At 38.7% G+C, this 25,087-nt stretch overlaps 3 protein-coding genes across 4 annotated transcripts; all 3 read left to right on the forward strand.

Moving 5' to 3' along the window:
• The first annotated feature begins 1,392 nt into the window (after positions 1-1,392).
• On the forward strand, positions 1,393-5,338 carry ptgdsa (prostaglandin D2 synthase a). The gene is made up of 7 exons (XM_017410460.3): positions 1,393-1,602; positions 3,449-3,588; positions 3,732-3,808; positions 4,344-4,454; positions 4,592-4,693; positions 5,031-5,059; positions 5,165-5,338. The coding sequence occupies exons 1-6, from the start codon at positions 1,507-1,509 to the stop codon at positions 5,057-5,059; spliced, it is 555 nt and encodes a 184-aa protein (XP_017265949.1). The 5' UTR covers positions 1,393-1,506; the 3' UTR covers positions 5,165-5,338.
• A 731-nt stretch (positions 5,339-6,069) lies between these two features.
• Positions 6,070-9,392, forward strand: LOC108232562 (protein AMBP-like). Of its 2 annotated transcripts, none has more exons than XM_017410459.2 (8): positions 6,070-6,649; positions 7,726-7,871; positions 7,949-8,025; positions 8,106-8,225; positions 8,405-8,506; positions 8,864-8,913; positions 9,000-9,070; positions 9,315-9,392. In XM_017410459.2, exons 1-7 carry the CDS (start codon positions 6,551-6,553, stop codon positions 9,024-9,026), a joined length of 621 nt encoding a protein of 206 aa, XP_017265948.1. In that variant the 5' UTR covers positions 6,070-6,550; the 3' UTR covers positions 9,027-9,070; positions 9,315-9,392. The 2 variants fall into 2 exon arrangements, with proteins under 2 accessions (XP_017265948.1, XP_024860488.1); XM_025004720.1 differs by having other exon boundaries at positions 9,015-9,070.
• Positions 9,393-11,157: 1,765 nt separating this feature from the next.
• LOC108232537 (protein AMBP-like) lies at positions 11,158-16,727 on the forward strand. Its single transcript, XM_017410414.3, has 10 exons — positions 11,158-11,418; positions 11,777-11,919; positions 13,887-13,963; positions 14,083-14,199; positions 14,643-14,744; positions 14,936-14,991; positions 15,393-15,477; positions 15,615-15,782; positions 16,279-16,452; positions 16,582-16,727. Exons 1-10 carry the CDS (start codon positions 11,299-11,301, stop codon positions 16,602-16,604), a joined length of 1,065 nt encoding a protein of 354 aa, XP_017265903.1. The 5' UTR covers positions 11,158-11,298; the 3' UTR covers positions 16,605-16,727.
• The last annotated feature ends 8,360 nt before the right edge of the window (positions 16,728-25,087 follow it).

The raw sequence follows: 25,087 nt of genomic DNA on the forward strand, positions 1-25,087 counted from the left end.
GACTTGAACAATTTCCACACTATCAGTAAGAAAATACTGCTATAATGACTGCATTTCTTTCTTTAAATAAAACTTAACCCTCTTAACATCCTAATTTATTGCACTTTTTGTGAGACTGACTTATATCTCTTTGTATTTTATTTGGTGCTTTAGATCCAATGCATTTGTTGAACTTAATTGATCTGTTTTTTTCAGTTTCAAAGTTAAAAATTTACAGGAAAAGTTCAAATGAGTAGTTTTTGTCCCCTGTAAACATGTCAGCACAGTCTCTCTCCTCGCTGCTGACATTTACTCCTCAGATCTAACACCATAAATTAAAAAATATATAGCTTTTACGTTATAAATGTTGTTTTTCCTCGCCTTTAAACCTGCCTGTGTACATATCTGCACAAAAAAATCTTGTGAACCACTGGGCAAATAATCATTGGATGTACATCTTTTTCTATTTAAGATGGCTGCCGCAGCCAACTGGCCTCAAACAAACAATGAAATGGTTCTAACTTTGACAGTTTTACAGATACTGAGCTAAAATCTGATGTAGTAGCTGTGAGTCATGTAAAACACGTACTCTAAGCGTGACATCTCAGAGACTCCATGAGTTTGACCAAAACGGAGACAACTTCCCCATTTCACCACATAAATGACCTTTGAAAGGCAGCGGGTGACATGCATTCCTTCAAGCCATCATAGGCCTTTAACACTTTATGTTTCACTTCTTCTTGGGCCAACAAAAAGAAACTCATACATTTCTTTGGAAGACAAAGTAGTCAAACAAAAGTCTTATATTTCATGGGAAACGTGTAATAAACCCAGAAAAGTCCAAGTGAAACTTGAAAACAGATGTCGCCATGTGAAGCAGCATGTAACTCTAACTGCAGTTGTGCAAACGTTTCCAAACTTACACGTCAATGGCAGACATTTACATTAAACTTTTTTCCTGTAATCTTTGATCTTTGTTCACAGAAAGTATTTCCACATGTAGGAGTTTTGCCGTCACTAGAGGGCGCGCTACATGAGGTCATTCTCTACAAATAGCAAAGAGCCTCTGGGGTCATGTTTGAGAGGAGCCCAGGCTTTGATAAGAACACTGAGATCCTCTGTGAGGCCGGAGGGTTTTGTTTGTCAGTCTGTGTAAAATAACACTGCAGGACTTTTGTGGTTTTTGCTCCTCCTGATCCATCATCTGTCAGCGTGTGTGACCCACCAGCAGCTGGATCTCAGCTGCTCCGGGCGAAACCACAATCATGACTTACACAAGTTTTTCTTAGAAGTCGGGGTTGTTCAGGAGCCACGGATTTTCTCTTAAGCCATCAGGTCCTGTCCGCTGATCCTTCTCCTGGATTGGCTGACAGGCAGGTGGGTGGATCAGCAGTGGGAGCAAATATCACCTCGGCCTTTTGCCGGCCTGAGTGTGTCTGTCGACTGCTGGAGGGTCACTTCAGGCTCTGTCTGTCCCAGCCTTTTCAGCATCTCTCTCTCCCCTCTTCTTCGTTTCTCTGAGCAGCCATGAGGACCACGGTGGTCTCCGTTGCCATGGTGATGACTTGTGTGATGATGGTGCACGCGAGTCTAAAACCGCAGAGAGATTTCAACTTGCAGAAGGTAAAATTGTGGATGTGTTTTTTTTTTTTTTAAAAAGAGCTGTGGTTCTTTGTTTTTATGACATTGTGTGCATGTTTCTGCATTTTTATAGATTTATGATTTGATAGTCTTCCAGCGGGTGACTCAAAGCCAACAAATCAGCTGCTGTGACTAATAATAATTATTAAATACGTTCTTATTATTTTTCTGCTTTCCTCACTTATAAAAACATAATCAGGGTGATGTTTACGGTAATAAGACAGAAATTACATAAAAAGTTTTAAAAGGAAGCTTGTTGGAGGACCTTCATGATATTTTCCAAATTAATCAAAAAGTTTTAATTGATTTTCTTTCTGTTTTCATAAACTTGCGCTACAATGCAAAAGTTTAAACCAAAAGTTTGTGTTTTCCCTCCAAGGAGCTGGGACCTTCTTGTATGGTCTTGATCAATAGATTTCCAGGCTTTTTGAAGGTGTTTTTTTTTAAAGATTTTCTTTGGGCTTTGGCTGCTTTTCACTTGGTCTCTGTCCACTCCTTGTACCTGATCAGTGCAGGACGAAAGATGGAGTCTCAAGTCAAAAAAAAAACAACAGATGAAAAGTATCTGAAAGTCGCATCTGGAGGAAGGGAAAAAAGGTCTGACCTGAGAGATCCATCATCCTTCAGCTGATCATCTGCTGTATGTTTTCAGCTGATGGCTCTGTGGGAATCCACTTGTTGGTGATGAAACTCAATTTTATTGTGTTAAATTGTGTTATAGTTGGTGTTTTAAATAGATTCAGCGAATGAAATTTGAACAAAATATCCCATTTACTAAGTTGTCTCTCATGTGCCAAGTGGCTTAACAAACAAACAAACAACAAAAGTAGCCAAAGTCTACAGAAAAACCTAAAAAAAAAAAACTTCCAAAAGCCCGGAGAACTATTAATCAAAACCACTTTACAAGATTACAAGAACTTCTGACTCAGTGGAAGTAAAATATAAAGAAAAGAGGGCAACTTAAGACCAGTCTAAAGCAGGTCAAACTTTAAATTTTTATTTAAAGTAGCACTGAACAGGAACAGGAATCAGAGAACAGAGAGACGTTATTATGAGGAAATGCTGAGGTTTGTGCACCGTGTCCCTGCATGATGGTAAACATGTATTTTATTTTTAGTCGGTCCCACATTTACCATCCTGCCCTAAATACACCACACTTCTCCAAATCTGCATCTTATTAGAGCCCTCAAACACATTGCACGCTCTCAAATGCAGTGTCCACATTGTTTTTAGGGGTAAGAAATGTTTTTCAGCTTGGTTTAGAGTCAGTCTGAACATATGAGGCTTTGAGTGGAGGTGAGGCACCATGTGGGGAAAAAGGTTTCCAGTAAATAACGCTGTTTGCCTCCTTGATTGTCTACCTTTTCAAATATTACGACATTTATCAAACGTAGCGTTTAACTGTGAGACATTATTTATCCTAATTTGCTCTAAAATTCCGATCAGAGACCTCGACAACGAATAAAGCCGGGTTCAGATTCTTTTAAAATGTTTGTGATCAAACCGAACTCAAGAGGTTTTACACAAATCTTTATCAATTTTGGTCGTCTGTTTGAAAAAGATTATCTATAAACACAAAAAAGCATAAATGAAAACCATGTTGATATATAGTTTTTTTTTTTTTTAGATAAAATGATCTATAAATCAACAAGGATTTCCACTTAAATTTTAATACTATGACTTTTTTACATTACAGGTTTTCTGAGACTTTATCAGATGCACTGACTTGCATCAGTATCCTACATACTTAGTAGAAAAACTATATTTTATTGTGTAGTTACCTTTTCTCCTACAAAGTCTCCAATAAATAATTACTTTGTGTGTGCAGTTTGCAGGTAAATGGTACCGTGTGGGCCTCGCCTATGACTCTCCCAGTTTTGTTCCCCTCAGAGACAAAATAAAGATCTCCACGGGCGTCATCACGCCTCTGCCCAACGGCAACGTCAACCTGACGATGTGGGAAGCCCTGTGAGTCACGGCCGACACACGATCACAGAAAACATGGGCACGTTGGAGTGGTTAGGTTATGGAAAATGAAACGTACCTGTCAGAGATAGGAGAAAGTGGAACGATGAATAGTTTGATGACTGGTTTCCCTCTTTGTGCTTCAGGCCTGGCATGTGCATGACGAAGTTTTACAGGTACGACAAGACTAACGTTCCTGGACAGTTCACCTACTTCAGCACACGTAAGCTCGGTTCTTCAGATCTCGTGAGCACTTAGTGAAGCTGTGTTTGAATATTTAATTCCCAGTATTTGACTTCAAGTAAACACATGATTGAAAGCCACAATAGTTAAAAATATCAGTGCTCTCAAGGTTTTTTAAAACTTGTGTTTAATTAGTTTTGGTTTTCTTGTTTACTTCTGAAACAATTTTATATTTTTTTAAATATTAAACCAGTTTTTTAAACCTGTCTTGATTTAAACAAGTAACACAGTTTATACAGTAAGTATATTTCTAATATTTATCCACCTTTATTTGCATACTAGGCTTTATTTTTGATCTTTTCTCTTAGTGATTTGTTTTGTTTCAATTTTCCCCACCATATTTTGCACAATGAAAATGTGTATTAACATAGTTTCCACTCATCCCATATTTATCAAACTTTAGCTCAATTTAACTATAATTTTGATGGGTTTTTTTTAGTTGATGTTTATTATAAATATAAGATCTTGACTCAGAGCTGATTGTCTGTATGTTGTGTTTTTTTTGGTCTTTTCAGGTCATAACATGGTGAAGGACATCACAGTGGTGGACACTAACTACAGTGAATATGCTTTGGTTATCAAGCACAAGGTCTACAACAGAGAATACACTCAGGTGGCACTTTATGGTAAGACACACACAGACACACACGGCGTTGTCACACTGTGTGTTATAGTGGATATGTCAGAGTTGTAGCTCCTCTGCAGGGTCGGTGTCGCTCATCTACGATGTTCTGTCTGTCCGTGTCTCCGTGCTCGTCTGCAGGTCGTTCGCCGAGAGTCCGGGTTGATGCCATCCAGAAGTTTAAAGCTCTCGCTTTGTCCCGAGGTTTCCCCAGAGAGTCTATTCTGACTCCACCTCCAGCAGGTAAACGAGGACCACAAACCGCTCAATGAACATATAAACACACTGATAGCTTGGATCAGTGATTCCCAACCCTGGTCCTGGAAGAACACTACCCTGCATGTTTTTATCGTTTCCCTGCTCCTCAGGAGGTCTTCAACAATAACATCTACTTGAATATTCGTCTTCAAGTTCTGCAGAAGCCTGTTAATCACTCACTCGTTCAAATCAGGTGTGTCAAAGCAGGGAAACAGCTGAAACATGCAGGATAGAGTTCATCGAGGACCAGAGTTGGGAATCACTGGTTTAGATGATCCTCCTGAAGTGTACCTCTTCTCATTACATGTTGTCTGACCAACAGAGAATTGTCCGCCATCATCTGGACGTTAGGTAAGTAAGCAGATTTGTGTAAATATATGTCGATGTAATACATGTGTATTATTAATGACTACCTAATAAATCTTTTGTATAAATAAGTTATTGTTACTTCTCTAGGTTTCCCAGCTGAACGTGAAGGCGTTCGTGCACTTCTTCGACCTTCAGCATTTCCTACAACTGAAGAACTACAAACCTCATAAACAGCAAAAATACTGACGGAAGCCATACTTTCAACTATTTTATTGTTTCGTTCTTAACAAATTTATATTAAAAAGAACATTTTAACTTTTATGTGTTGCCTGTATAAGATTATATTTCTAATTCTAGGGAAACTAAAAATTGACAGAACCATTTATAAAATTTATACTTCTGCATATTTATGTGTGATGCTTTGAAGACATACTAAGTGAAAAAGTTGACATGGTTTTCTGAGTCTTAATAAAATGTTTCTGATATACTTTTGTAAATCTACAGCAGGGTTACAGGACCACAGCATCTTCTGAGCTCTTTTCATTGCAGCCAATCACATGAATCTTTTAGAGACAATCAAACCCACTCTGTCACTTTTTTCATGGAGTATGTGTCTTTTAGGACGGTTATATTAACATAAATTACTCCTAATGACCCTTGTAGTGCCTAATTACCATCTTAGCAAGTTAGTAAACCTTTCAAATTTAGCCTGACAGTTCAGACAGGCAAACACAGTAAATCCCAAGACAAGTTAACACTCAGGAAACTGATTTTAAAAGAAAATTAACAAGCTACTGAATTTATTCTGAAATATCTATGTTCCCTTCATCTGCAAGATGACATAGATAGTTGCTGTTTGTACATCTTTTAAACAGGATTTTATTGCAAGTCATGTGCTGAACCAGCTGATAAATCGGTTTAAATGAGAGGATTTCTTTGTCACATTTTGCCTCCTCAAACTCTGGGCTTCACTGTTGTTGAGTTCCTCTGTGTTTAAAAGTTAACATTAACAACTGTAGCTTTTATTTGCTAAATTTAAACACTTTTTTCCCCTTTTATAACAGTAAAAAAAAAAAATCACAGATGGTTTATTAGACCCAAGCTCTAATATTAACACCACAAACTACCAAATGTAACCTAAAGTCCGGTCTTCAATGATATTATGAGAAATTTTACACAAAACTAAATTGATCAGAACTGATTGAACTAAAGCAGTTTGTACAAAACTCTGTCATCTTTCCCTCACTAATCAACTGCTGAAGCTGACATGTACTGTATTGATTAGCTGCATGTTTGCAGGTAGCTTCAAACTCTGAAGTCCAGCGACTCATTTCTGATTATTCAGGGCAACAAACACAAACGTGTGTGTACTGAAACACAAGGAGAGATAAAGTGCTCATCAGAACATTGCTCTCCCTGCTGTGTGTTTGTCTGTAATGATGTGGGTGGGAACTCACAAAACGGAAAGGTGACTCAGAGAGAGGGACTGGTGGTGGGTGGTAGAAGTGCCTCTGATCAGGACGGACCCGCGGGATGCAAAAAGTGACTTATTTGTCTCTTCTGGTCCTGGGGATGACCTGTAGCCTCCATAATGATCTAATCCTCACGCAGGAGAACTTTGAATTTCAGCAGGTGAGTAGTTTCTAATCTTCTTTACTCACAGTAATATTTAATCATCTACTATAAATAAAAAAATACATATTCTCACAACAGTTTAGCTTTTTTCCTGTCTACTTTCTTGTTTTTTTAGACAAAGACTTCCCTTGAAGGCTGTACTCATTGTTAAATATGATACATTATATTGCCAAAACTATTTGCTCGCCTCCCTTCACACACATATGAACTTTAGTGATGTCCCTTTCTTAATCCACAGGGTTTAAAATGATGTTGGCAATATAGTATATCATTTCATATCACATCATCTCGTGTCATTAGTTTTAATCATGTTTTTATACTGTATCACCGTGGTCTCCAATCCTGGTCCTCGAGGGCTGCCATCCTGCATGTTTTACTTGTTTCTCTGCTCCAACACACCTGATTTGAATCAATGGCTGATTACCAGGCTTCTGCAGAACATAAAGAGGTGATTTAAGCACTGAATCAGGTGTGTTGGAGCAGGGAAACAAGTAACACATGCAGGATAGTGGCCCTCGAGGACCAGGATTGGAGACCCCTGCCGTATCATCTTGTAGCATATCACTGTTAGGGTTTGGGTTTATCTTGTGTTTTTGTGTTCAGATTGTTTCTTTTCTTGTCTTCATGTTTAGTCTTGTCTCTGTGCCTCAGCCATCATTCACTTCTCCTCAGTCTCTCTCATTTGCCTATCACTCCCAGCTACACCTGTTCCCAGCTTTGTCATCATCTCACCTGTGCTCACTTCATCTGATTACCCTCTGTCTTTAAAACCCAGTCACTTTCTCTGCTTCCTCGCTGGTTCATTAGTTGTGTTTCCCTCCTGGTCCCTCGCCTTTGTCTCTCCCCTCGTGGTTTGGTGTCCTGTTCGTGAGTTCTGTTATTTAGTCTAGTTGCTGCCTTGTCAGCCTTTGTTTTGTTCTGTTAATAAATTAGTTTCTTTCCAAAATGAGTCTGGGCTCACCTCCTTTTCCATACATCATGTCAATCACATCACTTGGTGTTATATATGTATTGTGTCAAACTCTACCTGCAGGTGTCCTGTTGTAGGTTAAATTTTGGTGTTCTTCTTGCAGTTTGTTGGGAGGTGGTATGAAACGGCTGTGGTTTCTACCTGTCCTCATTACATGCTGCGTAGGCAGGCAAACCCTGTCGTTGTTGCACTGGAATTGAAAAATGTCACTTCTGAGGGCAACTTCACAATGACAGCTTCCACCTTCAGGTCAGACTCGTGTGTGTGTGTGCAGTAAAAACAATGATATGCTACATTTCAAATAAACTTTAATCTCTAAATTTCAGGAATGGGTCATGTAAGGAGACCTCCACTGTTTACAGTCTGACCAACACTCCAGGACGGTTCTTTCACCTTGTTACAAGTATGTTTTTCTACATTCTTTGTGTTTTTCATAAAATGGTTTCTGTGATGTTAAACTTAGGTTTGCTTGTGTTTCTGCAGGGTTCAGCGCCGATGTTGATTCCTTCGTGGTTCACACCAACTACAATGAATATGCGATGATACTGCAGCTGAGCACAGAGAAACCATCAGGGAATAAAACCACCATAGTTAAGCTTTACAGTAAGTAAACGACTGTTTCAATTCATCTGTTTGCATCTTAAATATGTCAAGTTTACATGCTGGTTTGACCGCATTTGAACCTGATCGCATTTATTTACAGTAAAAATCAAACCACTGTCATTTAAATGTATCTTTACATTTTTTTACAGTAAAAATAAAACTGACTTTGTTCTCCTCAGGTCGAACTATGAACGTTAGTCCTCCTGTTTTAGACAGGTTTAAAACTCTGGTTGGACAACATGGGATGAGTGAGGACGCTGTCATTATGAATCAGTACAGAGGTAATCCGAGTGATGATACTAGAGTGTTTTTATGCTTTCAGGGATAGATTTGTTTCTGCATTTAAGTGGTATTTTTCTGTATATTCCCATTAACCACCATATATTTAGATGTGTTTTTAAAATATGCTGTATATTTTGGTGTTGGGCATCTTTCATCAAAAACTCAAAACAGTTGCATAATCTTAACATGCGTGTTTATTTTTAATAAATTATCAATTTCTGTGCTCAAATTCACACTGAAAACTGTCCTTTTGCAACATGATTCCCTCATTTTGTTCCTTTTTTTTTTTTTGGTATGATTCATCACACAGGAATGAAAAGCAGAAACCACTCACCTGCATCTTTCTGTCTTTATAGGTGACTGCGTTCCAGGTGTGCAAGTGATGAAGCTGACTCCTCCTTCTCAGGTACCTGCGCTGAACCATAATCCCCACAGACCTGTAAATATTTGAGTAATCAGTCACAAATTACAAAAATCTCAAATTTCATTCAGATTTCTGTTCCCAAGAGGTCAAAGTGAAACATGCAGCTTCTTGCACCTTAAATACACCGACTTCTGACCTGGTGAGAGGACAGCCGACTTGTCTTCACATTAGAAACACAAATTTACCTCAAGTGTGCATGTGTATTTCCATTCATCTCTGAAACACTGTTTATGCACTGATTCCAACACAGAAAGACACTTCTTTGTATGAATTCCCACATACTTGACATATATTTATACTGGAATAAATTTAAAGCTACTAAATGCAAAAAAAAATATGTATTGTGTTTTAGCACATTATCTGAGGTATGTTTATTGTTACAGGGTGAGAGATCATGTGGAGAAACCGAAGAGGATTATAACATGAAGAACATTTCCTAAAATAAACATTGTTTATTAGTATGGTGTTTGATAAGTTATTTTCAGCTGTAATTCCACTTGGCACAATAAAACCCACAGCATATACGAACCCTATGCTGCTGGTAAAGACTCTGTGTTGATTGTTGTTGAGGACCTGAAAACACAGCCAGGCTGGTTTGACTCCAGAAATGATTTAATAAGATGAAGCAAAATCTAAATGGGCAGGTGTGACGAAAACCCTGAGACATACACCAACATATGAGGATATGAGGAGACAGAGTGAAACCAGGGAGCCTAAACCTACTGGATTGGGTGATTGGTGAGTGAGAACAGGTGCGATGACAGGTGTGTGTGTGTGTGTGACAAGTATAACAGGCTGAGGGGAAACAATGAGCACGAACGTAGGAAACAAAAAGCTTAAAAACAGAACAAGGAGCTACTAAAAAAAAACAGAAAACCAAACCAACAGACCACCAAAAGAGATACAGGTATGTGGGAATCTTGAATCATTTTTAAAACATGTGATATAAGATAATATAACATTTAAAGGAGTGTAGGTCCCAAATGCAGGTACAGGAAGTTCAGCTGCGTGCTAACAGAGAAATATAAAATAAATTCAAACAAAAGTGGTACTTTAAGCTGTGACATAATGAAGAGGTAGTTTGAACAAAAAACAATGTGTGCATGCAAGAAGAGATAAAAAATTAAAGTAAATACAGCTGAGCTCATTGGAAACATGGAGCAAGTGGGAAACACCAGTTTAGGTACAAAAGAAAGAATTGCATATGATGTGAATCTGGAACGTTTTCATTCATGTCATGTTACAGATCTACATTTATCATTTATATGAGGCAGATCATAGGTTATTGTTCTTTCAGCTGCTCCCTTCTTCAGGGGTTGCCATAGCGAGCAAACTTGCACAAATGATTTGGCAATTGTTTTACGCCAGATGCCCTTCCTGAAAAAAAAAAAATCAGTAGATCTACACAGGATGTCTAAATAGAGTAAATGCATGGTTTAATTTTTTTTCTCCTGTGCTGGATTCTTTTCAAAATAAAGATTGCCTCTCCCCCACAGATCACAGAGATTGGCGCCTGCTGGTGTTTGTTTAGACCTTATTTAACCTGTTGATCAAATAATGTTTAAGGTTAAAAACAAGAAGTTTTTTTCCAAATCAGAGAAAATAGGACTGAATTCAGAGGAAACTCTGTTTTTAAATGCCTAAAATACACGTAAAATACTGCATTGAATTTAAAATATTATTTAAGAGAGAAAATGTTAATATACTGTACAGGGGTGAGGTATTAGGTGTTTGAGTTTTGTTCATTTACATATTTATTTACTTATATTTCTATGTTAAATAAAGACTTTTTGTTCTCTCAGCTTCAGTTTTAACACATGTATGACAATAGGTTTTTCCACTGGTGTTTTAATTTTTTGTCCTTTTTTTGTTTTGTTTGTATGTTTGAAATAACATGTTTTAATGACCAAAATGAATCAATAAAACAAACAGGAGGAGCCGTGAAGAGACAGTCTAATGTCTTTCCTCCACTTACAGAAAAAAGACACTCCTCATTGCTTCAGATCCTACATGAAAAGCAACATTTTTTAGCATTTCTTCAGAACCAACAGGATTCTGTAGTTTATCATGTTTATCATTTGTATTGATTTGCCAGTGTTGCTGCAACCCTGAAGTCCAATGTTTAGTTGCTTAGCTGCCTGTCTTGGCACGGAGAGACACACAGAGAGGCAGAACTTTGCTCCTTTACTTGTTTGTTCATTACTTTGGATGTGGGAGTGATTGCATTCAGGGGTCACAGCCCTCACAGCTCCTGACTCTTCAGCTCAGTTAGCTGTTCCCCTCTTGACAGCAGAGAGGGAGTGATTCGGTGCCTCGTACTTCTGAGGGGTGCTTTCAGAAAAACAGTGGACAGTCAGTTTCAGGAAGATGCAAAAAACAGCTGTTCTGGTTTCGCTGCTGATCCTGGGATGGATCTGCGCTCTTCAGGGGCTTCCAGTTCTCCCAGATCCTCTCTATCCCACACAGGAGAACTTTGATTTGAACAAGGTGAGAGGGTGAACCTTTTTCATGCATAATACAGATAATTTGATAAATATACCAAATATTAAAGCAAAGAGCAGATATTGACCTCTGTGTAATCTCATTTTACCCATTTTCTCTCATTAGTGAATAAATGTTTAGTTATATTTCTTTGTTTCATCCTTCAGACATTATTCATGCTTTCTGAATACAGTGATGTTGGTCATTAAAAGCCTGAAATAATTTATTTTGTGTTTGTTAAAGTACAGCCAAATTTATTCGTAGTTTTAGTGCATTTTAGAAAATTTCCTATTTCTTTTTCCAAGAAACGGGGTGTTTTAGCTCTAGATTTATGTCAGTAAAAAGATTACTTTTATTCTGACAGTTTTTGGGGACATGGCGTGATGTTGCCGTGGCGAGTACATGTCCCCACTTGCAGCGTCACAGAGGAGACATGGCCATCGGCAAACTGCAGCTGCAGAAAGTGGCTGTTGAAGGAAAGATAAAGATGACCCGGACATCACTCAGGTTTGTGTAAAAATGCAGTCCTAATCCAAATTTCGAAGCTTTTGTTTTATTTTATTTTGTGTCTATTTTAATCAAAAAAATACAAAAATGCTCGAAAAATAGTTTTCAACTGCAAAAATGTCTGACAAAAAAGAAAAATAACTTTTTTTCCACTCATATGATGTCATTTGCTCATCCTAAATGTTTTCTTTCTCATAAATAATCTGGGAGGGATTTTTAATCTTTAAAAGTCAATAAAATAGAAGTAAAACTGAAACAGTGTAAATTCTCGATGTTAATTTCCAAGTAAGTCAGTAAAACACCACAAAGCAAAAAACAATAAAAAAAAAAAAAACAACCAAAATTGCTTGTAGTTGAACAACAAAGTTAATTTAAAGCAAGTTTTTGAAAGATTTTACATAAAACAGACTATTGTATGAAATAAGATTTAAAAATGAAGCAGTAAATGAGCCTCATTTCAGCCACTTGTATCTGGGATCTCGCCCCTTCGGTCATGGGCCAAACCTCATGATCATATGTGAGGGTTGGAACAAAAAGCGTTTATATTTTCTATGTAGTTTCTTCAGTCAAAAGATAACATAAGTCATGGTAATTCTTCAGAGTTATCAATAATAACATACAAGGAGAATCTCACAGTAAAGGTATGAAGTGATTATTCACAGTGAACCTAAAGGTAAACAATTTAAAGGTTGTTTTTTCTCAGCAAGGTTGGGACTTTCAGGGCCTTAAACACAAATCACTGCTCAGAAACACTTTGTACTGAGGTAATTCAGATTGTCTGTGCATGTGTGTGACTTCTAAAATAATGTTGAATTTTATGTATCTTAGTAGTTTGGAAGCAAAAAGACCCATCCATCCATCTTCTACCTCTTATCTGTGGTTGGGTTGCTAAGGCAACAGGTCCAACAGCTAAACCAAGACCTCCCTCTCCCCAGCAACACTGTCCAGCTCCTCCTGGGGGATCCCAAGGAATTACCAGGCCAGAGAAGAAATATAATCCTTCCAGCGAATTCTGGGTCTGCCCCGAGTTCTCCCAGTGGGACATGTCAGAAAGACCTCCAAAGGGTGGCAGAGCTCCTCATCTCATCTCTAAGGCTGAGTCCGGCCACCATATTCAGCCACTTGTACCTGGGCTCTCGCTCTTTCGGTCATGGTCCAAACCTCATGATCATATCTGAGGGTTGGAATGAAAATGGACCAGTAAACTGAAGGTTTTGCCTTTCAACTCACTCTTTACCATAACCGGAGCACCACCCTGGAGCCAGGCCTGAGGGGTGAGCTCACCGATGAGCACCTGGTAGTCGAGCCTTGGCTCCTGAGGCTCGGCCGAGCCAAGCACGAAGAAGAGACAGGATGCCACCTGCAAGGACAATCGTCAAGGTCAGGTGCTATGTAAGCTGGGTGGTAGGCGAGAGAAGGTCCCTGACCGTGCTGATTACTGGAGGCATAAACTTGCTGTAGGAACATGGAATGTCACCTCACTGGCGGGGAAGGAGCCAGAGCTTATGTGTGAGGTTGAGCGATACCAACTTGATATAGCTGGGCTCACCTCCACGAACAGCTTGGGCTCTGGACTCTTTTCTACTCTAGAGTTGCCCAGGGAGAGAGGTGCCTAGTGGGTGTGGGGATTCTCACAAGCAAGCAACAAGGTTGCTAAGGGACTCATGGGAGTTTGACTCTCCAGTCTACATGTGTTTTGTAGATCTGGAAAAGGCTTATGACCGTGTTCCCCGAGGCATTCTGTGTGGGGATTCTTCTGCAGGAGTATGGGGTGCCTGGGTTGCAGGTATTATGCAGATGTTTTAATTTCAAAATACTGGCAAACACCCAAATTAAAAGGTATTCCAAAATGACCCAGTTTGATTACTAATATTTATTTTGACTATAAGTACATTTTATTGCCTGATGTGCAACAATGAAGAGTCAAACTTGTTTATTTCCCAACAATAAACTTTAACTGTGTGCAGAAATGGAACGTGTAGGCAAATAACTGGCGACTATGAGCTGACCACCACACCAGGACGATTTTTCTACCATGTTGCAAGTACGTTTTCATGTTTTTCCTTTTGCCATCTGCAGTTTTGCTCATTTATTTTTTTTCTGTGAATATACCTCACAAATGATCAGCAGATGTAATGACCTTCGCTGTTCTCCTCCCTGCAGGGTGGGGGGTAGACGTGGATGCTTACGTGGTTCACACAAACTACAACGAGTACGCCATCGTGATCATGAGCAAACAGAAGTCGTCAGGCGATAAGAGCACCTCTGTTAAGCTTTACAGTGAGTGGCCACTTTCTGTTAAATGACATTTCAGCGTTTGTTAGTTTGTTGCATCTTGATGAAACAGTATTTATAGTCAAGGAGGATGAAGGCTGACGCACTTCAGTTGAAGTGATTGGCTGATGAGGACTAATGAACCGACGAGGACACAGGAACAGGAGAAAGCATGATCAGTCTGAGGGAAGGGAAGACTGTGGCAATAAAACAAAACCACAGAACATACAACAAATGTGATGGAGCAAAAACACTAAACTGATTCGAGCAACACCAAATCATAAAATAAAGAAATAAAAAAACATGGAAATAAAAGGAAGTAAATAACACAAATCCATAAATCTTAACGCTGATAGGCAAATATATATTTATAAAGTCTAGTTCTTTTGACTGAATCTGGGCATCTCACACACTCACATGTTTAATTTCCATCTGTTTTATCTCTGCAGGTAGATCGATGACTGTGAGGCCCACGATTCTGGATGACTTTAAAACTCTGGTCAAACAGCAAGGAATGAGTGAAAACACCATCATCATTAAAAAGGACAAAGGTACAGCACAAACACAGATGGGCGTAGAGGTTAAAATCACTCCTAATGAGACAATACATTGAAGAGGAAATTATTTTTGTACTACGCAGCAGAAACCATGTAATGTCCCATCACCATGAAAATAAAAAAATATACATTCTTATCCACAAATTGAAGTTTGAATAAAAGATTTTAATGTGATTTCTGTGCAGGTGATTGTGTTCCAGGAGAGCAGGTTGCAGTGCCGACACCTCAGCCGGAGCCTCAGGTAGATATAAGATCTGCAGAAATATGTCATCAACAACAACAGTTTAATTTGCATAGATTTATATTTTACATCTTTATTGTTAATGTTTAACTATTTAAAATCTGAGTGGCTTAAATCCAGTCAGCTTTTGATAGATAATGATAGTTGTACTGTTAAGATGGGGGGGAAAATTGTGCATTAATCATCCAGAAAATTATAACAATTGGGAGGAAAAGTGAGCAGTATTGATCATTTCCTTTTAAACATTTTAACTTTTGTTGGGAACCGTACACCCTCACCTTTATGTTTGCATGCTACTTCACTGGCCATAAAGTTTTACATGCATATTGTATGTACTTTATAATTTTTTGAGTATAAAACCATAAATATTTCACAAACTTATGAATTATGTACTTTTAAAGCGAGTGAGGAGAGACGTGGTGCCTTCTTTGAGTACTCTTGACATTGAAGGATCTGGTTTTGATACGCCTCTGTTCAATGGATCAGGTAACAGATCACCTCCATCAAAAACATCATTTGATGTTTAAACATACATTCAAATGAATGTATGTTTAAAGGACCCAGTCCTGATGTATCTGTTCTTCCCTATGCTCCCTGTCACTCCCCTTCCTCTGTCCTTACAGAGGCGTGTTACACCGCTCCGGAGACAGGCCCGTGTTTCGGGCTGCACGAACATTACTTCTACAACTCTTCCTCCATGAACTGTGAGCTCTTCAAGTACGGAGGCTGTTTGGGGAATCAGAACAACTTCAAAACTGAGAGAGAGTGTCTGCAGAGATGTCGAACGGAGGGTGAGGAGACAATTAGAAAAAATCTGCAAATGGGATGATGTAAAAACACATAAGATAAAATGAAGCACCCGACAAGTTTCAATGAGAAAACACGATTTAACATGATTGTTTCACCATAGGCAAAAAAAGTGTGTGAATGCTGACTCAGCATATTGTTTTCCTGTTTGCAGTTAAAATACATCCACATACTTTATACATTTCAAATTATTTAACTTCATTTACCAAAAATCCCCATAGAAATACATCGAGATATCTTCAATTTCTTCAAAAACGTTGTTTTCTGAAAGCATACTTGCTCTATTTTTGTCTTCTTGTGTTTCTTTAAGCTACAGTTTAGCTAATTTTTGGTTTGAATTTCTGTACTAATTATAGCTCTTAGCTACTGTTTTGCCAATTTCAGCCTTTTGCTCCAACTTTGTTTTCAGCTACAGTTTTGCTCATTTTAGCTGTACAGTTTTTGTAAATTATCATGTGCTCTGTCTTTTTGTGTCTCCAGCTGTGTGCCGCCTCCCCATGGCTGCCCAACCCTGCACAGGCCAACCAAGCATCTGGGCTTTTGACGCCTCTGTGGGTTTATGCATGGCGTACAAACCGGGCTTCTGCCAGACCAACGCCAACAAGTTCTACACCAAGGCAGAGTGTGAGGAGTACTGTGTCATGGCCAAAGAAGGTGAGACAAAAAAAAAGGGAATGTGGCAAAACACAGAAATATCTCTTCCACAGAAAAATCCTAAAACTTCACAACATTTAGACTTTCATGATGTCTTTTACCACATAAAGCATTGTTGGTGTTTTACAGATGATCTTCTGATGTCAAACTGAGCAAGGAGGAAACGGTGTCAACCTTCAGAGAAACATGAACCTCTACCGTACAAGATGCACAAAAATAAAATCACATGTAACAGATCAGCATAACAAAGCATCAATAAACAGTAAATAATTTGGCTGTTGTTTATCAATGATGCTTCTGTGCATTGATTATAGCCTTCCAGAGGCATAGATGTATATTTTTCTGTTTATTTCTACATTAATTGGTTATATTATCACAGATAGAAAAGGAATATTTCAGACTGTTCTTTGCAGAGTGGTGGTTAACACTACTGCCCTGACATTAGGAGGGTCACAGGTTCAAATCTCAGCTGTATTTCTGTGTAGAGTTGGTATATTTTCCTCATAGGTGCATGGGTTTTTTACCAGGTACTCAGGTTTTCTCCCACAGTCCATAACCCTGGATGTTGGGTTGTTGCATGAAGCTAAACTGCTCATGTATGTTTCTGTTGCACCTTTGATTGTGTGAAACCCGAACAAGACAAATTAGGTGCACAACATAAAAAATAAATTAACTAGAAAGACCAAAACAGGAACAAGCTGGAAGTTTAGTAGAAATAACCTGACTAATTTAGTATGAAAATGATTTTTTTCTTTAGTAGAAAATAGTTTGCAGACTTTTTCCAGGTTAAAAAAGTTTCAGTTATATTTTATGTACAAGATGCATTGAACAAGAATTTTAAAAGGAGGAAATAAATTAATTTCAATAAAAGTTAAACGGCTTTCTTATTTTCACAAAACCAGGAGGGGGCGATGTTATTCCATCTGAAGATGGCCCTCATGTCACCCACTCTCAGATTGATAAAATAACACTGACTTTAGTCAGCAAATGATGAGTCATTCAGTGCTGAAAAATGACCACACATCACCAGTACATGCCCTCTCTCTTCAGCGGAGGAGCCAGGCTTCCTGCTCTCCGTTCCCAGAGTTCCCGGCTGCTGGCAGTAGAATGCTGGGAATATCCGGAAAGGAAGGGGAAGTGACATCACAGCGGTGACCTTCCGTACCAGGCCAGTTCACCTGGTGCAGCCTGCATGAGAGCTACCAAACAAACACACACACAAACGATGAGAGGCATTAACTTTGTCCTGACTACACACACACACACACACTTTGGACATATTCACAGACAGAGCTTATGACACATTCTGACACTTCAGTTTGTTTTCAGAAAAACACTGAGGTTCCCATGAAGGGAGAGGAAGCGATAACCTCAATTAGTTCTGCAGAAAGCTTTCCGACAGACAGTCTAAACTCACCACAAATCTGACAGACAAATTCCCACCACAGACCAGCTCTAACTTCTCCTTTTAGACTTCTCAGCCTGTAGGTTTAATTCTGCTGGCTTACAGATACCAGAATCCAACAGGGTTACGTTTTAATCCAACAAAATTCAATCAGACCTACTGTGAATAGTGCAACACAAGCCTTTATTAGCAAGATGTTGTTTTTCTGATTACAGTGATAAAATTAAAGGTGTAGCATTCCTTGAAGGAACGCCTCACACCCGCTGCCTTTTATGCCAGAGCTTTAAACTAAGATCAGCTTATGAGTTATACCGTAGTTATAATCATTTTTGGCCAAAACCTTGAAAATGACGTTAAGTACAATCTCACACAATATTGTGAGATCTCACGAGAACGCTGAGCGCTTGATGCGTGTGTTGAGAATGACTCTCAGCTACTACCACACCAAATATCAGCTCTATAGCTGTAAAAATGACTGAGTTATAGCCGTGGTGGCCATCTTGAATTGGTAGTCACTGAGTTTTAGATGTGCACCCAGTGACTACTTTCTGAGAGTTTCATTAAATTCCATGAGATATTTTGCTAACAGGCAAACAGTATTGATTCTAACAGTTAAAGCCAACGTTTTATATAAAGATGTTGCACAATGTGGAGTTCTCAGATGCTCACATCCCAGGACAGCTTCTCTTAGCTCTTTCACATCCAATTGAACAGTTTTTTTTATCCATTTGCTTATGATTCAAGCACAAAACCAGTGGTTAGGGGAAAAAAATGACTTACTCACGTTTTTTATTTAATTAGTTTGAATTCTCGCACTTTATGCGACAACGTCTAAAGTTACAAAATGCTTTAAAAACTATTTGAGGTCTGTCTGCGCACAGACTGAGTGAGAGAAAGGAGTAAATCATGTTAAGAGAGATAAAACAAAGTGCAGGTGTCTCTTTAACCCAAGTCAGATGTTATGTGTTTGTGGTGGAGATGTCTTTTTTTATCAGCAGCCAGAGGACCCCATCCACCCACACAGACACACACACACACAGTGGTGTTTTTCTGACTTCACAGGGCTTCCAGCACAATCATCTTAACCAGAGTCACTTCTTGCCAAACCCATATCCTCACCCTATAACCTGCAACCAAAACCACATCACTTCTTTTTCTTCTTCAAGTTCGACTCAGAGTAATTGTGGCTGACCAACTGGAAGGCCCTTTTCTCCCCCTCCTACAGAACCCAGCTGTGTCCTCTGCGTGTTTTCACTCAGATCCAACAGATGGTTGTTCAAACAGACACATCCGAGAAGCTTCATTCTGAAATAAAAAGTAGGGAAAAAATGTATCCTTGTCCAATATGGACGTATTAAACACTAAGACATTTACATAAGTGTCTAAAGTGGAGAATGGGAGCCATTTCTTTAAAAAAAAAAAAAAACAACAGTTCATATAGTATTTTTTAAAAAGATATTCTAAATGAATACAATGTTTACTGCTGAGCTGCAACATATTAGCAGCTAACACAAATCATAGAAGCAGTCCTGCAAAAAAAAAAATCTTTTTACAAAACAAAGTGCACCACGCTCATGTTTCCATTCTGCACCAGTTCACTTTAAATCCAAGTCAAACATCATACAAAACAAAGTTAAGTGCACCAACTTCCTGCAACTTGGAAACTTTGAGTTTTTTTAATTACATTTAAAGCAGCAAAAGAAGGGAACTTTCATTCCTTCCAGGATCACCTGCTGCCTTGATTTGCCAAATTAAAAAAGATCTTGTATGATCTGTTAGTGTTCATAGCATATGATGGACATGACTCTCAGCTACAACTACACCAAAATTTAGCTCAGTGTCTATAAACTGAACGGAGTCGTAGCCAGTTTGTGTTTGCTAAAACAGACTAGCTGTAGTGACTATCTTAAATTGGCAATTACTTAATTGCACATTTTCTATGGAATAATTGCTAAATACAAGTGTATTACCTTAAGATTAGATAAAAAAATAATAATAATAAATTACAGAAATGTAAATAATTTGGTACCTATAGAAACATGTCCTAGGACTTCTACAGAATGATTTATTGTACTGAAAACTGCTCAGAGTGGCAACTAGCACAACCAAAATACAAAGAACTTTCCTGAATATAAATGTCAACATTGTGAATATCCAACAAACAGAAGATTATCACAAAAAACACTTAAAGCCAGAATCTGAATAGAGCTCACAATGTGTGTTTTTTAGATTGTGAATTTAATCCCTCCTGAAAAGGAAAAAAAAAAAGTATTCAAGGTATTTCCTCTTGCTGGCCTCAGCCCTTCAAACTAAGATGTAAAACATCTTCTGTAAGCTGAGAACTACATTAAACCTACATTTCTGGGTTTTAACCGGATAACATCTTTTTTTAGTGAGAGGCAGGGGAGTTAATGATTAAAGCCTCTAATTGTTTTTAAATCGCCTGCCACTGAAGGGAAAAGGACGATAGTATTTTTGCTTGTGTCTGTGTGTGCATGCATGTGTTAATTTGTCTGTGGTGTTAGCAAAATACCTCAAGAACCAGAGGACTGATTTTAATGAAACTGGATGTACAACTGACTAACAGCTGGAGTCAGCCCCATTCGAGATGACCACAACAGCTGGTCAACATTACAACTCAGTCAGGTTTACAGATATTGAGGTAAAGTTTGACTTGGCAGTAGCTGAGAGTCATCCTCAACACATTCTTTTAGCATTTCACCAAAAACACTACAACTCAGTCATTTCTCAACATATGATTTTAGTTTAAAGCGATACGCATTCCTTTAAGGAATGCTAGGCTTTTAATTAAAGGCTGTTATTAAGAGATGATATGATGAACTATTCATGCCTGTGTCTGTGTTACAACCTTAAGTTGTTTGGTTTAGATACTTGCTCATATATACAGTCAGTTTGTGTCTTCAATATTCCAGTGTGTTCAAGTCAAATGACCTTTAACCCACTGACCTCAGGAATATTAGCCTTCCACTGTCTGCCTCTCGGCACAGTGTGACTCTCTGGCCTACTCTGCTTTGATTGACCTCTTTTTGACACACACACACACAGATTGACCACTCAGCGCACTCCCAGACACACACAACAGAAGGCCCGACACATTCCTTTCCCCAGGTGGCATTAAAGATGCAGCCGGATCAATGTCCTAATGGGCTCCAAAACCAGCGGCAGACGATTATTAACCCCTGACCAGTGTGAGTTCCTTATCCGCCCGGCCAGACTGCTGTGTTATTAAACTCACTATTGTGTGAATGAGAGGGTGGGGGGTTGTTTCTGTCATGTGGACCTGGTTAACAAGAGGTCTAACTTAAGAGCGTAGCATTATTGTAAGACAGCTAAATCAGCTTTCGCATTATTGTGTTCCTCTTTTTCATTTTTCCACAAGTAAACTGAGAAAAGGCACATTAGGTTGTGATTGTGTTTTATGATGTCAGCAACTGAATAAATTTATTGATTAAACTTACACTTGGATTCAAAATGTGAGAATTAAAAAATGTGGTGTGGTAGTAGCTGAGAGTCATCCTCAACACATATTCTAAGCATGATATCTTGCAATATCCCATTAGATCTTGCGTAGCGTTATTTTCAAGGTTTGATCACATCAGCTACAGTGTCGTCCTTTCTCAGCATAAGATGATCTGAGTCTAAAACTGTGGCATGAGAGGTGGCATTCCTTCAAAGAATGCTAGACCTTAATTAAAGTTCATTTTTATCCTACTGATTAAATTTAGGAGCACAGAAGCGTCAGAGGTTTGGGTGATTGTATTTGTAGTGAGATTGAAGATGCACTGAGGGGATTTAAGGTTGACTTTTAGGTGATGTTTGTTTTTTAACCATAAAAACACCACATACCCCCCTCATCCTCACGTCATCCTCTGCCCTGGCCTCCACTCCAGTACAACCATAGCCATAAATATGTGTATATGTGTGTGTATGTGTGTAGGGCTGGTGGTTGGAGACAATGGGCAGTGAGGGGGCTACTTGAATAGGACCATTGAGGCTGCTCAGTCAAACAGAAAATATCTCCCATCTCACTTCAAAACCCACAGTTTCACTCTGTACAAGCAGGCTTTTATTCTCTATAATTACTCCCTGATACACATGCACACACACACACATGCACACACTCAGAGGCACACACACATATTCATACAGTACATACATCCATGTATGATGTTTGTATACCTGTGCACCTTTATCCATATGTGCATTTTAGGTATATAGTTATTGATAAACATGTCATGGTTTGATTTCATTTTCTTACTAGCTGGAAATGAAGTAAAACATGGAAATTTTGTTTATTTTTTTGGTTAAGGACAAAAATGCTGCCAAGGCTCTGGAGGCAGGTAAGAAAAAGAAAATGACTATTTCAAAATAAAATCAAAAGCTGCTGCTAAGTCCAAGAAAACAAGGATCAAACAAAGAATGCCTAAAAACTTGATAGAAGAATATAAATGCACTAATCCAAAAACATGCATGTTAGGGTAATTGGTAAGTCTAAATTGTCACTAGGTGTGAGTGAGAGCGTGAATGGTTGCCTGTTATGGACTTGTTCAGGGGGGACCACGCTTCTCGGAGATAGGTACCAGCTCCCCCGTCACCCTGAACTGAAAGTGGGAGAAAATGAATGGTTAATCAAAAACAGGAACAGAGAACTAAAATGTAACAAAACTGCACATGAGCATAGCAACCCCCCCTAAAAACGTGACATTTTGATTTTGTTTGGACTAAACCAGCCAGAGTCCAGGCATGAATCCATTCAAGAATGTGTAGCAAGAAAGTAAAACACACCTGATTTGAATAAAAGGGTGATTAACAGGTTTCTGCAGAACTTGATGACATGCTGAAGAGGTAAATCAGTTACTGAATCAGGTGTGTTGGAGCAGGGAAAAGTCTAAAACATGCAAGTCAGGATACCATTGACCTGCAGATAGCAAACATAGCTCATTTGAAGTATTGTGTTTCTGAGTACAAATGTAAAACCAAAATAACCATTTTGAGTTTATATTTTTCCCAAGCCTCAAAATGTCACTTTAAACTGACTCAACAGTCAATTACGTAAGGGAAAAAAACAATAAAGTTTTTATGTCTGAATACATCTAGCTTGTTATTGCCTGTTTTTTGCATGAGGTCACGCAGTTTGCGGGCGCTCTGTGGATGGACCACAGGGTCCAGGAAGTGTTGCTCTCAGAAATTTCTCACGGTTAGATACCTGCAGTGTTATGTTATACCAGATCTAATTTTATTTAATAAATGACAGTTTAAATGCCACACTGAATTCATATTCTAACAGCTGAAAAGTTAACCAGCGACAGGCTGTGATTTATTTATGTTTTTTATTTGCTGAATATTGTCTAGCGCTGACATGAAGCTGCATATCCAGCTGTATTATTTACACTGCCTGCATTCTTTATGTGGATTGAATCCTGCTATTATTTACTGGTTAGCACAGTCTATTAAACATTTTACTGTTTCATCTGTGAGAAAAAAAAACATTTCATATAACTCTGGCATATTTTGTTTTAATGTCTGTAATCATTTCATTTTGAACATTTTAAGATTGTTGTTTTAACTTTAACATTTGACCACAGAAACATAAAAACATCAGTAATGATGATAACGTCATTCACTAGCATGTTAAAAACCTGGCTCATGACTTAAATGTAGGATGGGAAACGATTCACCCAGCTCATGTTGAGATTAATCTCCAAATCCATAAAAGCCTAATTTTTCAAGCTGTTATAGAAATAAATACTGTAGCATCTGTGTTACAATATGTGTTAACAACCTCATTCACTGTAAGCTCCTTAACTAGAGGAATTATCTGAAACCACCTGTCAGTCAAAGGCAGCAGCGTGAAGCATCACTGAAGGTGTCTGACCCGTTACACCGGACCATTTAATCTAAACTGGCTTTGTTAGCCCAGATCCAGCCACAGCCAGCCTCATTGTGTAAAAAGATAATTTCTACTTGGTTTAGTACTGTCTATTATGCAAAGAACAGGAGGATAGACAATGTAAAAGATTAGTCGGAACATGAAAGGTCTTCGCAGGGTCTTCAGATGGTATTAAGAGACCAGTAGGCTCGATGGTTTTGGGAATGCACAAAAACTTCTGTATTGAGGTTGTGGTAGTTTATTATTGTGGTGGCAGCATATTGGAGCCTTGGGTGAAGCAAGGGCTGGGTGTTGTTGCAACGTAACCATGATGCAGGGCCTGTGGGCACCGGTGTGGCTTGGTTATCAAGAATTTGAACCAGACTGGCCACGTTGGGCTCATGCCTAAACTATGACAGTGATCGTAACAAGAATCTAGTGCAGATGAGATACCAGCGGTGGTAATGTGGCGCTACAGTGGCGTGACGTGGTGTGATTGTGTGTGCACGTGGTAGTATTGCTGTGGGAACGTGCTGCTGACATACAGACAACAGTGAGGGTGCAGGAGAGTGTCTTGGGGATGTGGAAAATAGGAAGACAAACCGTATTTGGTGAGTTCTGCAGCAGAATCATGATTGCCTTCACAGTGAAGGAAGATTTTAAAAATTTCTGCAACCCAGACACGTTCTAATACGTTGTGGAGAACTTAGCAGTGTTGTCATCCAGTGTGAAGGGGGCTTTAACAAACTCAAGAACAACAACTTCATTTAAAGGGATGTCAAGAAATTTGGCACTAAATCACTTTTATTGACACTTTTTAATCATTTAGGAAGACTTGATGTTGCAGTTTTGTGGAAGAAATGAGTATCAGTTATTGATGAATAGGAGATATCAGCAGCTGGTGGTCATACAGCAATTCAGAAAGGGCTTCAACTTCCTGTGAAGCCAACGTATTTTCTGAGTAACATGTATGCAGCCTAGCCTCTCTATTGGATCATAGATCATGTATGCGTATTCATGTGCAGATAGATGTTTTACAGAGAGAAAGCAACCTGAAATGTAATTTCATTGACATCCCAATCTGATCCCAAACGTTCAAAGGCAACAACTGGAAAAAACTCCAGTGAAAAAAAAATTTAAACACAAATATACAAATAAATGTGCTTAAAATTGCAATTAACATGCAGATTCATAAAGGATGCAGGAATCAGGAGACGTGGTGCTGAAGCTGTTTGCATGACTATCTGTGTGTGTGTGTGTGTGTGTGTGTGTGTGTGTGTGTGTGTGTGTGTGTGTGTGTGTGTGTGTGTGTGTGTGTGTGTGTGTGTGTGTGTGTGTGT

Source organism: Kryptolebias marmoratus, linkage group LG14 (assembly GCF_001649575.2).
Source record: "Kryptolebias marmoratus isolate JLee-2015 linkage group LG14, ASM164957v2, whole genome shotgun sequence".
NCBI lineage: Eukaryota > Metazoa > Chordata > Actinopteri > Cyprinodontiformes > Rivulidae > Kryptolebias > Kryptolebias marmoratus.

Excerpts from the sequence above, each read along its gene's own strand:
- ptgdsa (XM_017410460.3), top strand. The coding sequence starts at position 1,507 with ATGAGGACCACGGTGGTCTCCGTTGCCATGGTGATGACTTGTGTGATG. Across the intron at positions 3,809-4,343 it reads GTTCACCTACTTCAGCACAC|GTCATAACATGGTGAAGGAC; the intron begins GTAAGCTCGGTT and ends TGGTCTTTTCAG. Across the intron at positions 4,694-5,030 it reads TCTGACTCCACCTCCAGCAG|AGAATTGTCCGCCATCATCT; the intron begins GTAAACGAGGAC and ends TCTGACCAACAG.
- LOC108232562 (XM_017410459.2), top strand. The coding sequence starts at position 6,551 with ATGCAAAAAGTGACTTATTTGTCTCTTCTGGTCCTGGGGATGACCTGT. Across the intron at positions 7,872-7,948 it reads ATGACAGCTTCCACCTTCAG|GAATGGGTCATGTAAGGAGA; the intron begins GTCAGACTCGTG and ends TCTAAATTTCAG. Across the intron at positions 8,026-8,105 it reads GTTCTTTCACCTTGTTACAA|GGTTCAGCGCCGATGTTGAT; the intron begins GTATGTTTTTCT and ends GTGTTTCTGCAG.
- LOC108232537 (XM_017410414.3), top strand. The coding sequence starts at position 11,299 with ATGCAAAAAACAGCTGTTCTGGTTTCGCTGCTGATCCTGGGATGGATC. Across the intron at positions 11,419-11,776 it reads AGAACTTTGATTTGAACAAG|TTTTTGGGGACATGGCGTGA; the intron begins GTGAGAGGGTGA and ends TTATTCTGACAG. Across the intron at positions 15,783-16,278 it reads GCAGAGATGTCGAACGGAGG|CTGTGTGCCGCCTCCCCATG; the intron begins GTGAGGAGACAA and ends TTGTGTCTCCAG.